This window comes from Kogia breviceps, chromosome 2 (genome assembly GCF_026419965.1).
Source record: "Kogia breviceps isolate mKogBre1 chromosome 2, mKogBre1 haplotype 1, whole genome shotgun sequence".
NCBI classification, from domain to species: domain Eukaryota; kingdom Metazoa; phylum Chordata; class Mammalia; order Artiodactyla; family Physeteridae; genus Kogia; species Kogia breviceps.
Window position 1 is genome coordinate 34,696,513 of NC_081311.1, and position 15,444 is coordinate 34,711,956.

General features: G+C 39.6%; 1 protein-coding gene across 1 annotated transcript in view; it reads right to left on the reverse strand.

Moving 5' to 3' along the window:
* KIF11 (kinesin family member 11) overlaps nucleotides 1-11,490 on the reverse strand; it is a 55,823-nt gene extending 44,333 nt beyond the window's left edge. Inside the window, exons 1-8 of the mRNA XM_059055439.2 lie at nucleotides 11,176-11,490; nucleotides 6,743-6,875; nucleotides 6,412-6,509; nucleotides 6,245-6,323; nucleotides 4,971-5,156; nucleotides 4,704-4,828; nucleotides 2,125-2,215; nucleotides 1,358-1,600 (exon numbers count right to left, since the gene is read on the reverse strand). Of these exons, the coding sequence (XP_058911422.1) occupies nucleotides 1,358-1,600; nucleotides 2,125-2,215; nucleotides 4,704-4,828; nucleotides 4,971-5,156; nucleotides 6,245-6,323; nucleotides 6,412-6,509; nucleotides 6,743-6,875; nucleotides 11,176-11,252 (1,032 nt within the window). The 5' untranslated portion in view covers nucleotides 11,253-11,490. The remainder of the gene's footprint in view (nucleotides 1-1,357; nucleotides 1,601-2,124; nucleotides 2,216-4,703; nucleotides 4,829-4,970; nucleotides 5,157-6,244; nucleotides 6,324-6,411; nucleotides 6,510-6,742; nucleotides 6,876-11,175) is intronic.
* Nucleotides 11,491-15,444: the final 3,954 nt, after the last annotated feature.

Here is a 15,444-nt window from a genome sequence, read left to right on the forward strand (position 1 = left end):
AACAAGAAAAGCCACCACAGTGAGAAGTCCATGCACCGCAACAAAGAGTAGCCCCCACCTGCCGCAACTAGAGAAAGCCTGCGTGCAGCAACGAAGACTCAACGCAGCCAAAAATAAATAAATAAAATTAATTAATTCATTTTAAAAAATGTTTGGACTTAGATTTTGGTGATAGTTGCACAGCTCTGTGAATACAGTAAAATCACTGAATTATATACTTTTAATGGGTGAATTTTATGGTATGTGAATTATATCCCAATAAAGATATTTTTTTTAATGAAACGGGAGTTAGAGACCTTATAAAAGCTTTTCCTAATTCCATTTAAAGCACATAACCCAATAAAAGATTTTACCATCTTTGTTGTTTCTCTTGGTTTTCCTACCTGTTCCCACACATCCAACCCCATCTTCAGTGCTCTCTAAGCAGCCTCTAAAACAGTAGCATTCACTTAACCCACTTCTAAGTCCTCAATTAGACCATCCACTGCTAATGACCACAGCAATTTTCTTTGAAGACTGTGTGGAAAAATGCAATTAAGTAACTAGTTTGTTTTTTAATTGGGGTATAATTGCTTTACAAAGTTGTGTTAGTTTCTGCTGTACAGCAAAGTGAATCAGCTACATGTATACATATATCCCCTCTTTTTTGGATTTCCTTCCCATTTAGGTCACCAGAGAGCACTGAGTGGAGTTCCCTGTGCTATACAGTAGGTTCTCATTAGTTATCTATTTTATACACAGTGTATACATGTCGTCAATCCCAATCTCCCAATTCATCCCACCCCCGCTTAAGTAACTGTTTATTTTATTTATTTTTTTTTAAATTTTTGTCTGCATTGGCTCTTCATTGCTGCGCACGGGCTTTCTCTAGTTGCGGCGAGTGGGGGCTACTCTTCGTTGCAGTGTGTAAGCTTCTCATTGCGGTGGCTTCCCTTGTCGCGGGGCATGGGCTCTAGGGTGCGCAGGCTTCATTAGTTGTGGCACACAGGCTCAGTAGTTGTGGCTCACAGGCTGTAGAGCACAGGCTCAGTAGTTGTGGTGCATAGGCTTAGTTGCTCCGCGACATGTGGGATCTTCCCGGACCAGGGTTCGAACCCATGTCCTCTGCATTGGCAGGCGGATTCTTAACCACCATGCCCAGGAAGTCCCAGTAAGTAGTTTTTTAAGATTAAAAACTGCCAAAAAGGAGAAAGACAATTTTTTCAGTCGTGTCCTCCTCTACATGTCCACATGCAATGTCCAGATTCTTTTTACTGTAGTATAGAATGAATGAAGCCAATTGATGAACTGTAAAAATATATGATATTAAATAAGAATTACAGTTACTGTACTTCCGGATACCTTTCAAAGAGCTTACCTCAAGATTGAGAGATGCAGGAGAAACTGTTGCAATTATAGATGTTCTTGTACGCCCCCCAAGAGAGTCCTGGAGGATTCTAGTTAGTTTAGATTCTCGGTAAGGAACATGAGGTGTTCGTTCTACAAGAGCAGTAATAACCCTTCCCAAAGTCAACAGGGATTGATTGATATTTCCAGCTTCCCGAGCTCTCTTGTCAACTGCTCCAGAACGTCCAATGTTTTCACTTCCTGCAAGATCAACCTTAAATTTTAAAAATAAAAGTTCTCAGTCTATTGGATTTGGAATAGAAGACTTTCATTCTCGTATTGTACATAAATATATTAAATAGCCAGTAATTTTTCTATAATTAACAATCCACTACAAACCTAATAACCCAGTGACTACAAAAATATTGTCTATAAATACAAACCTTCAAGCTGCTTTATGAGGTGATAAAGAATGAAACATTGGAATAGAACTACCACCTGACCTAGCAATCCCACTTCTGGGTATGTATCCAAAGGAAATGAAATCACTATCTCAAAGAAATATCTGCACTCCCACGTTCATTGCATTATTCACAATAAGCAAGGTATGAAACAGCCTAAGTACCCACTGATGAATGAACAGATAAAGAAGATGTGATGTGATACACACATTCACACTTGAATATTATTCAGCCATGAGAAAGGATATCTTGCCACGCTGTACATTTTAAATACATAATTTCATTTGGCAATTATGCCTCAATAAAACTAGAAAAAAATATTAAGGTTGATGCTTACCAAGTTCAACTTTCCAATTTTAACAAGCTCCTCTCCATCAATTGTAGTTTCTTTCATATGTATGGTAACAGAGAAAACTGAGTGGGAACGACTAGAAAACAAGACCAAGTTGCCGAGTCATTATAATACAAAACATTATTTGCTTTCTATAAAATATTGAAAACAGCAAAGAAAGATCTAAATCCACCAGGGTAGAAAAAGATAGTATCAGAGAAGATACCAATAAGATTTTGGAAGACAGTGGATGAATAGAATGCTAGGTTTTTGTTTTCTTGTACCTGCCGCCTGCAGGGGAGATCCCAAAAGGGAAGGCTTGCAATCGATCTTTCTATTTATAAGAACCACTTGAGGGGCTTCCATGGTGGCGCAGTGGTTAAGAATCCACCTGCCAATGCAGGGAACACGCGTTCGAGCCCTGGTCCAGGAAGATCCCACATGCTGCGGAGCAACTAAGCCCGTGAGCCCGTGCACCACAACTACTGAGCCTGTGCTCTAGAGCCCGAGAGCCACAACTACTGAGCCCGCATGCCTAGAGCCCGTGCTCCGCAACAAGAGAAGCAGCTGCAATGAGAAGCCCGCGCACCGCAACGAAGAGTAGCCCCCCCTCGCAACTAGAGAAAAGCCCGCACACAGCAATGAAGACCCAACGCAGCCAAAAATTTAAAATTTTTTTTAAAAAAGAACCACTTGAAATATGTCATTACCATAAATTCAAACAGCACCAGGCAAGCCATCTGATTACTCCCCTTCAAAGTCAATTGTTCTAAAAGGACATTGCTCTGCTTTGAGAATGTCATCAGAGATAGGTAGCTCCTTCCACTGAACAGCAGAAATTAGTAAACAGCAGTGTTTACCAAAACATACAACATAATCACTGCTAGACTATAAAGTTTTCCAAAGTCTGTCTTATGCTGTATACTGACATTCAACTTTTATCTGAGAGATATCAAAATCATATAGACAACCAAAGACATCATTCCTTTCTGCATCAATGACATTTGGTAAATGACATTATGTTTGTTAATGTCATTGATGGTTGGCATATGGTAATTTTTAATATCCTCATTTGTACTTTTCACATTACTTGGAAAATTTTACAATAAGTATCATTTTTACAAAATTATTTGAATTATTTTATATAACAGAAAGAGGAAGTACACATGGAAAAATATAAACTATAGATTTGAATTATAATATGCATATCATGTTTTCCTACCATAATTTACCCATTCCTAATTGAAGATCATGGAATTAATGGAATTAAGCACAAAAGTCAACTCTGATTTTGGAAAAGTGAATTACGTTTTCCTTCTCTTTATCACATACATTCATAAGAAGAGATCTTTACTCCAGTCTATGTACGAAAAAGGGAATCCTTAATTATTCAAATTTATAGAATAATAGGAATTTTATATTTCAGAGAAAAGTATTTAAAGAAATTTTCTTAAGTTCATTCCTCCAAATTCTAAATAAAGTTATAAACCAATCATTTAATGAAAATGGAAATTTCATTCTATGATTGGTTTATATCTTAATTTTTTAAATGGAAAGCTATTATAGGAAAATTTAATTAAAATTGTAAAAGCACCCATAATTCCATGATCTTAATTATTTTCATGTTATGCTATTTTTCTTCTTTCTTTAAATGCATACATATTTTTACAGAGCTGCAATTATAATCGTTATAGCATATTGTAGAAATGTCCAACTCTAAGAGAGCAAAGAAATGAGAGTTAGCCCTAAAAGTCATTTTGTAGCTCAGGGAAAATGATATTCAGATAAGTTTAACTACCTGAAGTAACATATTTAGTTAACTGCAGAACTGGAACTAACCACAGATTATCTAACTCCTAATCCATAGCTCTTTCAATTACATTCTGATGTTTCCTTCAAAGACTAGCAGGAAAAAAATCACCTCTGACTTGGTGAACTGCATTTGGAGAGTTTGGGATGCATCCTATAAGGGGTACTATCAAATATGCCCCTTTCTCCTCTTAAAAGCCAGTGTTAGTGACCATTTGTCTTCCTACATTAAAATGAAGCCATTTGGAAAAAAAAAAAAATCACGTTGCACAACCTAAATATATAAAATTTTTTTCATTTATACCTCAATAAAGCTGGAAAAAAAAAATAAAGTCATTTGATTTTCTTCTAATCCTTACTCAAATCGGGGGTTTTCAAACTGTGTTCTCAGTATACTGAGAGGCTCCAGAAAAGTGCTCAGGGCAAGCCTTCCTAAGGCTGAGGAGGTTAGCTTCTGAGCATCCCACTGCCAAATCAACTACAGCAGCCACATTTTAATCTGGACTCCCATGTATAATTTCATTTGGGAAAAGAAATCTTCTCCTTAAAAAGACTTAATACTTCTGCTCAAGTTCAACTTGTCTTTGTTCTCCTTTCAACATTCTCCCAGCATTGGTGCTCTCCCTATAAATCTCAAGCCAATTACTAAGGCATGCAATATAGCATACAATCTAGACATGTGACTCACATACCTTAACTCTCCCCACTGATTCCCCAAGTTCATAATTCTTCTTAAAAAGGAAATGGAGCGGTGGGGGAAACAATGGCTTTCTCACCTAGAGTAGGCATTCATCAAAGTTGCTGCAGTTGTCCTTTTTGCTGCCCCCTTCTCCAAAATTTGATAGACTTCATCCTTGTTGTGTACTGTAATTTCTTCTAAACCTTTGATTATCACTCCCCTCTGACAAAATATCAAAAAAGCATCCATTAGATTCGTTTAAAATATATATATATATATGTATATATATATACATATATATAGACTTTCCAAAGTATCACACATTAACATTTGGAGACATTTCATTCTCAAAGACTGAAGTTACCTTGTTACGGGGATCATCAAACATCTGTAGTCTCTCAGAAACATCAGAAGATGGATTAAGGAGATCAAAAAGCTCTTCGTTATAGATTTCCAACAGGGACACTTTGACTGAAAATTCAGTACCATTATCAGTAAGTTTCTCAAAAATTTGATGAAGAGTACGTGGAATTATACCAGCCAAAGGATCCTGAAATTGTAACATTAATAAAGACTTTAAAGAATGCCATTTACTGCAATACTTAAAACACATATAACAAGGGCCTCCTTTATAGTATATTTAAACATAAGTATGTCAAAACAGGTTTAAAAACAAAACAAAAACTAACCTGTTGGAGAAGCCAAGCCACTTACAACAGTCTGTTTAATAGTAATTATTCTTCCTTACACCTTCCACAAATCTGTCATTCCTGTCAGCCACTTTATGCCTGAGCATTACACAGAAACCAATTGAACCAAGCTACTTATAAAGCCAATTTCAATAATCCTTTCCAAGTTTTCTCATGAGAACATAACACCATCATTTTAATCAGAAGTGGTTCATCTAACAGTATATTCTCGAATTCTGACATAAAACAAAGTTGTTTCTCAAATGTCTAAGTATCCTTAATAAAACTGTATGACTCTCTAAATTTTGAAACTGTGCTTTAATCCTGTTCCATTATCTCCTATGATTACAATTCCATAACTTTATTATCCATGCATAAAGTAAGTTAATACCTCAGGTATGTAACCACTAGAAAAAAGGATATACCTAAATGTTGATATGGAAAATTAATTCAGTCATTAAACTCATTTAAACACATTTGATAGAAATCTTTGTGAAATGTACTATGTGCTTTCTATAATATCCAATAATACAGCTATCTTAATTTCTTGAACACTCAAAGCCATCATTAATAAAGTACCATACCGCTTCCCCCATATGCTAACTTTATGATACTAACTCCTGCACTGCAAGGTTTTCCCCTTCAAGCCCTACTCACATTCCACTTTCCCACAATAGTCTGTTCCAACTATTCTCTCCAAAACAGACCCTTCTCTTATCACTTAACTGTGCCATATGTATTGCTCCTCTCTCTCCCAATAAGAATGTATGTTTCTTAAACAAAAGCCATACCATATACTTTAATTTTACTGTAGTAGTAGTTTATCCTAAATTCATGTTTGACATGGGTACTCTGATCTTTTCCATTTCAAGACAGGCCTTCAACCAAGTTTTATTTGGCTATACTTCAGCCACCTTAGAGACAGAAGTCTGTTATAAACAATAAATACCTCCTCCCAAGTATATTCTTCATTAGGGGACCTTTCACCTTCCATTGTAAAGGTTTTTCCAGTGCCAGTTTGGCCATATCTGTCAAAATTAACAAAAGTGTTAAACAAAAAAACGAATATACACAACTAAACCTTTTCATCAATTTGAAAAATAGTGTTTCACTCACGCAAAAATAGTGCAGTTATAGCCCATAATAACTTCATCCAGAATTGGACAAACAACACTTCGATAAACGTCAATTTGTTTAGTAGATGCTCCAAAAACCTATCCAAAAAAAGAAAAGGCATTTCTTAAAAAAAAAAAAAAAACTTCAGAATTACTTTAATAATTTTGTTTTTAATATATTAACTTATTCAGCCCACTAGAAACCATTTGACAACTTAAAGGATTAACTGAAATTTGTAACTGTACACTAGAACCTACAGAAAATATGTGTACTAGGATAACTTTACATTAGTGAATAATAAAGAAGTAGAAGCATTTTAGGAAGTAAGTACCATATCAAAAGTATACGTTTTCCTTGAGCTTTTGTCGGCCAATCCTCCAGTTCGTACACTAACTTCTTTCCGTATGTGATCACATTCTACTACAGAATGGGCGTTAGCTCTCCGCTCTGCCAAATTAAATGGTCTGTAAAAAGAAACACACAAGGTTATTCAAGAACTCTTAGTTATCTGGTTACTGATGACATTTTTGTGAATACCTCAGACAAGAACAATGTGAATTTTTAACTACACTGTTGGTGATAGAGATTAAATGAGGAGTAAATGACACTGCTAAGGCAGACAGCAGAATTTTAAGGGTTTCAATTCCCAGAAATAAAATTAGTTTTTTAAAAAGTTTTGAAAGACATGTACAGTTTTGACAGTTTCTTGGAGTAGATGCTAACAGAATTAACTTGTAAAAAATGCCAAACTTATTTTTTAGAATTCTATTTCCACTGTTCTTAGAATCCAGTCAAGTTAGGTTACGATGTAGTAGAAATAACATACCAGATTTACATTCAAAATATTAACCTTCCAGTGGATAAATGGCACAAAATAAAAAACAGATTAAAATAATGACTAATAACGTTGAGTGCTTACTAGGTGCCAGGTACTCACTGTTCCAAGTGCTTCACATGTATTAACTGTTTGTTCTCACAGCACTGTGAGGTCTAATGGGGAACAGTGACATAAAAGAAGTGATTATAAGAGAGGTGATGTTTAGAAAGGGTTCGTAAAAGGTAGGAACATACAGCAAAAGTTTAATGTGGCCTTAATTGGGACAGGGTGGGATAGGAGAGAGGCATGGGTGACGGGAAAGACTCCCTGTGAAGTAATCTAAGATAATAAATGCCTCCTTAGGCATGTCAGTAGAGTGAGGACTCTCCATCCAGTCTGCTTGGGCCATATAGCCCTTTGTGCCTGTCTCCTCATTTGAAAATTAAGGTTGGTAATAGTACCAACCTCACAGTGTAGGGAAAGAAATCCTGTTTAATTTATTGTTTCCCCAGTGTCTACTACTATGCTTAACACACAGTAGGCACTCAAATATCTGTTATACTACACTGCTTAATAAATGTCATCCTAAGGGGAATGATGGGAAAGCTAAAAAGAACCATACTCCACAGAATAGCATCCATAAGATATTGATATTCTTAACGCACATCTGGGCCAAAGGGAAAGGTTTACTCTTGACCTGAGTTCATTTTTCCCATTCATTATCACATACTGTGACAGGAAACACCAAATAGGAAATTATCTTTCCCCTCATTACTAGACGAACCTAGTTGCTATTTATTTTAAGAAGGATACCTCAATGTCCTCTGGCATGCCCCACCCCCTAGCATGTTTGACTGGTCAGAAGACCAAATTTGTGATCCTGGGAAATTTAACTCAGTAACTTCCAAGTATCTGGTCATGCTGTCATTTGTCAAATGTACTGAAACCTACACAATGCACATAAGTCACAGTATGCAGTATTATTAAAAGTTCAATAAAATTAAGTCAAAACCAACTTGTACTGAGGTAGGACAAAAGTATCAAGTGGAGGGCTTCCCTGGTGGCGCAGTGGTTGAGAATCCTTTGGCTGATGCAGGGGACGCAGGTTCGTGCCCCGGTCCGGGAAGATCCCACATGCCGCGGAGCGAATAGGCCCGTGAGCCGTGGCCGCTGAGCCTGCGCGTCCGGAGCCTGTGCTCCGATACGGGAGAGGCCACAACAGTGAGAGGCCCATGTGCCGCAAAAAAAAAAAAAAAAAAAAAGTATCAAGTGGAATGAATTCCTCACATGTGGTTAAAGCTTTTCCAATTGGTCTAATCTCTTGCCTGGATGTATGATTAAGTTACCAAATGAATACCATTCAAGCTGTCAGGGCAGAGTAGTAGAAATTCACACAAATCACACATTCCTAAGAGTTATCAAAGCTCCCAGAGAGAAGCTTAAGGGACTGTTTGCACTGCAATAAAGAGTGCTGCTAGGGCTTCCCTGGTGGCGCAGTGGTTGAGAATCCGCCTGCCGATGCAGGGGACACGGGTTCGTGCCCCGGTCCGGGAGGATCCCACATGCCGCGGAGCGGCTGGGCCCGTGAGCCGTGGCCGCTGAGCCTGCGCGTCTGGAGCCTGTGCTCCGCAATGGGAGAGGCCACAACAGTGAGAGGCCCGCGTACCACAAAAAAAAAAATGCTAAGCAACTATTTTCCTATCCAGACTTCTTTAAATAGATATTGCAAGGTTTCTGCTGATGACACTAGCAAACCCATCAATGTTAGTTGGCCTCACTACAGTATATTAAAATTCAAACAACCAAAATGGTAAAGAAAGACTGAGGATTAAAAAAAAAAAAAGTCGTGTCCAGCGGACCTTTTGAATGAAGTGCTAAATCCATTCATTCATTCCATAAATATTCATATAGTTGTTATACAAGTAAAGAACATCGTAAAGATTATATTCATTGTAATCAAGTAATGAAGTCATCTCTCTTCAAATTTTGCCGATCTCTTAGGCTACAATAAACTGTGCCAATTAAAAGTTTAAAACTGGGGGAAAAAGGCTTCCCTGGTGGCACAGTGGTTAAGAATCTGCCTCCCAATGCAGGGTTCGAACACAGGTTCAAACCCTGGGTCCAGAAAGATCCCATATGACACGGAGCAACTAAGCCCGTGCACCACAACTAATGAGCCTGCACTCTAGAGCCCGTGAGCCACAACTACTGAAGCCCGTGCGCCTACAGTCCGTGCTTCACAAGAGGAGAAGCCACCGCGATGAGAAGCCCACACACTGCAATGAAGTGTAGCCCCCCCCTCACTGCAACTAGAGAAAGCCCGTGGGCGCAGCAGCAAAGACCCAGTGCAGCCAAAAATAAATAAATTTAATAAATTTTTTTTTAAAAACGGGGGAAAAAATCAGAGAAGAGTATGTGACAGAAACCACATGTGGCCTGCAAAGCCTAAAATATTTACTATCTGGGCCCTTTACAGAAAAGATTTGACAACCTCCGAGGGCCTCATAAGTTGTTTATTTAGTAAAGTTTAAGGACATATTTGCATTAGTAAGGCTATTTGAAAAAGAAAAGGCTAACTTGAAAAGAAAAACATCTCTTTACACTGAAGTTATTGTAAATATTAGACACAACCTAAGCACTTTCCATTAGTGATAAAGTAAAAGAAATCTCTCTTAAGTTAAGCCTTGAAATGTATGGAGATAATAAACATGAAGTTCAGGACAGTGTTTAATGTTTACTCTTGGGGTAGAGAAAGGGGATGCGGAGGGATACGCTGGGACTCTAGATGTAATGATTGTTCTGTTTCTAATCTGGATGATGGATACGCAGATGTCTGTTTCATTGTTCTCTATAACTTTTTATACGTTTGACATATTCTGTAACTAACAATAAAAATGAAATTAAAGAAAATAAAGCCACACAGAAACTTGACTTTACTAAACGATCAAAATCACCTAAAAATTTTCATTTGAATATAGACTGTTTTTCTAATCTTCAAAACAAGTAACTATTAGCAGAAGCCCTAGAGTGCAACTAGAACGTAATTGGCTAGACTTAAGGTTACCACCAAATGTCTTCTCTGGCGCCTACTTTAGAAAGTTAGCTATTACCTTTGATATCTACAACTCAAGTCACCAAAGCTGTGTAGGCAATAACCTAAGAACGTTTGTTAATACACTTTTAAAATACCCTTTTAATTTTAGAGTACGTTTGGATTTACAGAAAAGTTTCTGATAGTTGGTAGTTTTTAAAACAACAGCAGCAAAAACAGACATACAAAACACACCAGTAAACTGTGGAGGGCCTCAAGTATGTTCCTGTATGTCCTTCCTCTCCTAGCTCATTTTAAAATTGGGAAGTGATATGGAAACCACTGGGAAACGTAGCAGAACTTAAGTTTTCTCCTTGATCTTAAAAACATAAACTCACTCTACAACTTAATTTTAAAATTTTAAATATAGTGATGTTTACTTGTTTAGTAGGGATTAAGGAAATATTGCATCTAGAATAAAGAGGGGACTGATTACGTTTTTAGAGGTGATGGAGAGGATGGTAATCCCAACATAAGTGCTAAAACATCTGTAAAGTAGGTGTGCAGTCATCTCCAAACGGACCAACTGCAAGGAGTGACACCTAAATCTTTGTCGACAGTAGTTTTTTTAGAAAAGAACACATTTCACTAAAGAACGGCGACCAAATTCTCCTTCTCAATAGCAGTTTAAACTATAAACTCAGATATAAATGTCCCTTCTTCTGAAAAAAAATAAAAAATACTAATTTACTCCTCACAGAAACCTGGTGTCATTTTATCAAACAGAACGCAGATAACTGAAACAGGAAAGTCTGGTTCCTTCAGAAATTGCAAACAAAAGCCCTCTCCTCGGACCGCGCAGGAGGGAGCCCTGCAGCAAAGCCCGGGGCTCGGAATCCTGCCAAGCTCGGCCTACCTGCATCTCACCACCACTTGGATGTTCTTCCCCTTCTCATCTTTCTTCTTCGCAGATGAATTCGGCTGAGACGCCATGACGGTCCCCGCCGAAAAATCAATGACTGGTCGCGGACTCGGGCGCCGTGGGGCGTGGAGCGGCTCGGCAGCCGGCGCGGACCCGGGTGCCCTCCTCCCCTATCGGGTGCTGGCGTGGCCGGGGAAATCGCTCTCCACCAGGGACTGTGACTGGCCCCGGCGTCTGTCCTCCACCCGCCCGAGCCTTCGAATCACCAACCTAGTCTCCGCCCGCAGCCCAGGAAACCAAGCAACGACTCGGCGCCTCAATTTGAAAAAGGAGCCGAGTCTCCGGGCCAATTGCAGCGCAGGCGCGCAAGGCACCATGGGACGCGGTGTCGTCACCAGATCCCGCCCCCGGGGCGTGGCCCGCGGGAAAGTAAATAGCAGATCCGACCATGCCCTCCTGGAACTCGTTGTCTAGTGGGAGAGACGCCGGACTTAATAGTGTCACACTTCAACTTGCTCAACTTGGTCAAGTTACATCGCGTCTCTAAACCAAAATTTTCTCATATGCAAAATGGGAATAATAGCAACTGTCTTAGAGAGCTGTGTGAGAATTAATGAGGTGGTGCGGGTAAATAGCTTAGACTAGAACATGGAAGAGCTCAGGAAGGCTGGCCGTGATTGTAATTGTTATTAGAGAATTGTAAGAGAGTGCTGTTGGAAGCACAGAAGAGAGAGGTCCAAAGCAAGCCCCTTTCTCGGAGGAAACGTCCAAACTAGTCTTGAAGAATAATTAGGAAGTGTTAAGGCTACCACGGGTACGAAATCGTGATGAAAAGGACACTGAATGTTACTTTAGGACTAGGAATTTATCCTTTAACTGATGAGAAATCGTCATTCCCAAATGATTCCAAGAAAGAAAACAAGATCAGTTTTGCGCTTTCCGACAGCCGTCCTGCAGTAACTGCTGCAGGTTCAGGGCGCGCTTCCCTCTGTCTACGTGGCGCAGCGTCGGGCAGGGTCTCAAGGAGACTGCGCAAACGCCCGCCTCAGTCAGCCTACAAATCCCGGCAGCCAGCGCACCGTGGCCCGGCTCCCACGCAGTGACCGCTGGCTTCCGTAAGGGTACTCTGGGCGTTTTGGCAGTGCTTGGGTTGACTCGACCAGCTTCGATGTGGGTTCTGGACCCAGGAAGTAATGAATCATGGGCCTGTGCCATAGTCGGCTCTGGGAACTGCGCTTCTGGGCCACACTTAGGCCACGGGAACCTAGATATCGTAGTTTCTTTTTTTTATTATTAATTAATTAATTTTATTTTTGGCTGCGTTGGGTCTTCGTTGCTGCGTGCGGGTTTTCTCTAGTTGCGGCGAGCGGGGGCTACTATTCTTTGTGATTCGCGGGTCATTGCAGTGGCTTCTCGTTGCGGAGCACGGGGTCTAGGTTCATGGGCTTCAGTAGTTGTGTCGTGCGGGCTCAGTAGTTGTGGTGCATGGGTTTAGTTGCTCTGTGGCATGTGGGATCTTCCCAGACCAGGGCTGGAACCCGTGTCCCCTGCATTGGCAGGCGGATTCTTAACCACTGTGCCACCAGGTAAATCCCCAAATACGTTGTAGTTTCTTAAGTGACAGCCAGGTAGGGTGGAAAGCTCTCAGGCCCCTTTAAGTGTTCCTCTGCTTATTAACCTCCTACATTCCCCCAAGGAAACATCTACATCTACAGCTTAGATGGATGGTCCTCTCCATCCTGCAGAGCTAGGTGTCTACTGATATCTCCTCTTAGGTGGCTCACCAGCATCTCACAATGGACCTGTCCAAAACAGAAGTCTTTACCCCCCTTACCACCACCCTAATCTTTCTCATTTAGAAACGTGGTGCTAACCAGACCTTTGATTCCTTTCTTCTCCCTGTCCAGTGCAGTCCTGTTGCTTTTATCACCTCTGCCCTCCACTCTATTCCAAGTCTCTTTTATCTCTTCCCTGAATAACTGTCCTTAACAACCTCCTTAACAGGTCTCGCTACTTCTGCTCTTTTCCATTCCCACTGCATTCACTCAGCAAAGGGAAGGCTATTTTTAAAAACGAACAGATTATGCCCTTCATTTACTTTATAACCTTACATTAGCTTCTCATTGTATACCTAGGATAAAATCCAAACTCTTTACCATGTTCTGTAAGGCCCTTGTCAGGAAGGGAAAAATTTTTCCCTTTACCCATGCTGAATTCTTGTTGCTGGACTAATAATGAAATTGACACAAAACAGATTAACAGGCAGAAAAAACTAATTTTAATTGGAGCACAAGGAGGTCTCATAGAAGTGGGACCTAGGAAGTGGCCAAAGCAGGCAGCTTGTAATTTTTAGACGAAGAAACAATAAATTTATGAAAAATTGACAGGACAGAGAAACTTAGTTTGGGGTGCTCAATTAGCAAATAATCTAAACAGAGTTTAGGCTTGGGGTAGCAAATTAAAGAAGTAACAAGATCTGTTTATATAGGCTTCTTGCCTGAATTCCCTGTCTCTGGCGATAAGGGTGTCCTTTTACATCTAGATGCAGGGAGTGCACCTTTCACATGAGAGGTTTATTTCCTGCTCGCAGGGAGACAGAAGGGTCAAAGTGTCCCTGTGGCAGTGACCCTTTCTTAAGTAACTTTACTTGCAAATCATCAGTATGCCACTGAGGTACATTTTTGGGGCAGCCTGTCATGGGCCCCAACACCCTCATGATCTGGCCTTGGCCTATACAAACAACTCCAGCCTCTATCCACACAGCTTACTACCATGCTGCAGAACTTCTAAGCTCTTTCCTGCAGCCAGACCTTTGTATTTGCTGTACCATCTCCCTACAACTCTCTAGTTTGGCTCCTTGTATGGCTTACCCAATCTCATCTTTCAGATATCAACTCAACTTTCTCTTTAAAAACGCCTTTCTTGACCATTCTATTTAAAACATATTCCTCCTTTAATTTTCTGTCTCAAGATGCTGATTATTTCCTTCATAACAGTTACTATAATCTATAATTACATTGTCACTGTATTGTCTATCTACCTTGCTAGAATGAAAGTTTCTTCAGGGACTGTGATTGTTTTGCTCAATATTCCCCAACCAGGAATGGAACCTGTGCCCCCTGCAGTGGAATCGCGGAGTCTTAACCGCCAGGGAAGTCCCTCCCAGTGTCTTGAATGGAGCCTTACACAAAGTAGTCACTAAAAAAATGAGTACCTGTAGGAAATTACTTAACCTCTCTCAACCTTGGTTTCCCTATCTGTAAAATGGAGATAATAATTATTACTATTATTGTAAGAATTAAAATGATAACATGTGTAAAGTACCGGGCACATAATAGGTCAAGAAATGTTAATTTCTTCTCCTTTTCTTTCGCATTAGTAAATATCTAAACTATATTTAGGGAATTCCCTGGCAGTCTAGTGGTTAGGACTAAGCACTTTCAGTGCTGGGGCCCAGGTTAGATCCCTGTCCAGGAATTAAGGTTCCACAAGACTCATGGCAGGGCCAAAAAAATAAAAAAACAAAAAACAATATTTACATTAGCTGTCATTTGGGTTGATGCAAGAAATTTGAGTCTCCATTTGTTAATAGTTATAGCTGCCATTTATCTAGGGCTACCATGTGTCAGACTTTATGAAAGACTTTGTGTGCACCATCTTATTTAATCTTCAAAACAACTCTTTGAAACAGAAACTAGTATTTCTCACACTTTTATGAATAAACAGACCAACTAAGTATATTGTCTGTAGTCTACAGCTAATAAATAACAGAGAAGGAACTCAGAATTCTTTCTGATCCCAAATCCCAGATTGTTAACTGCTATCTCCCTCACCTAATTCACCTAATATTTTCATGTGGTCAGTGCACCTGCATCCCATTTTCATCATACCCTTATTGAGTTGCTTATTACAAGCCAGGCATTGTAGAAATAGGCTGAATTATAGTTCCTGCCGTCAAGACTAGACTAAATCTAACGGAGATGGCCAGGGTCTTACGGAAATTTGTAAGAGTTTTGTTCCACTAGGCAGGTGGCTGTCATTGATATGTTATTTTACACTGTCTCTGTGGAGCTCAAACTACTCAAGCGAGTCAACACTTCTCTCTTGAAAGTTCGCCCATGTTTAGAAATTATTTTTAATACTCTAGGAATCGTTAACCTAAATTCGACCATTGGCCATGTGTTTGACCTAGCATTCTCTCTTTCAAGAGTATGTATATTTCTTGTGTAAATTATTTTTAATTGAATTTTATTTTTCTTAAAT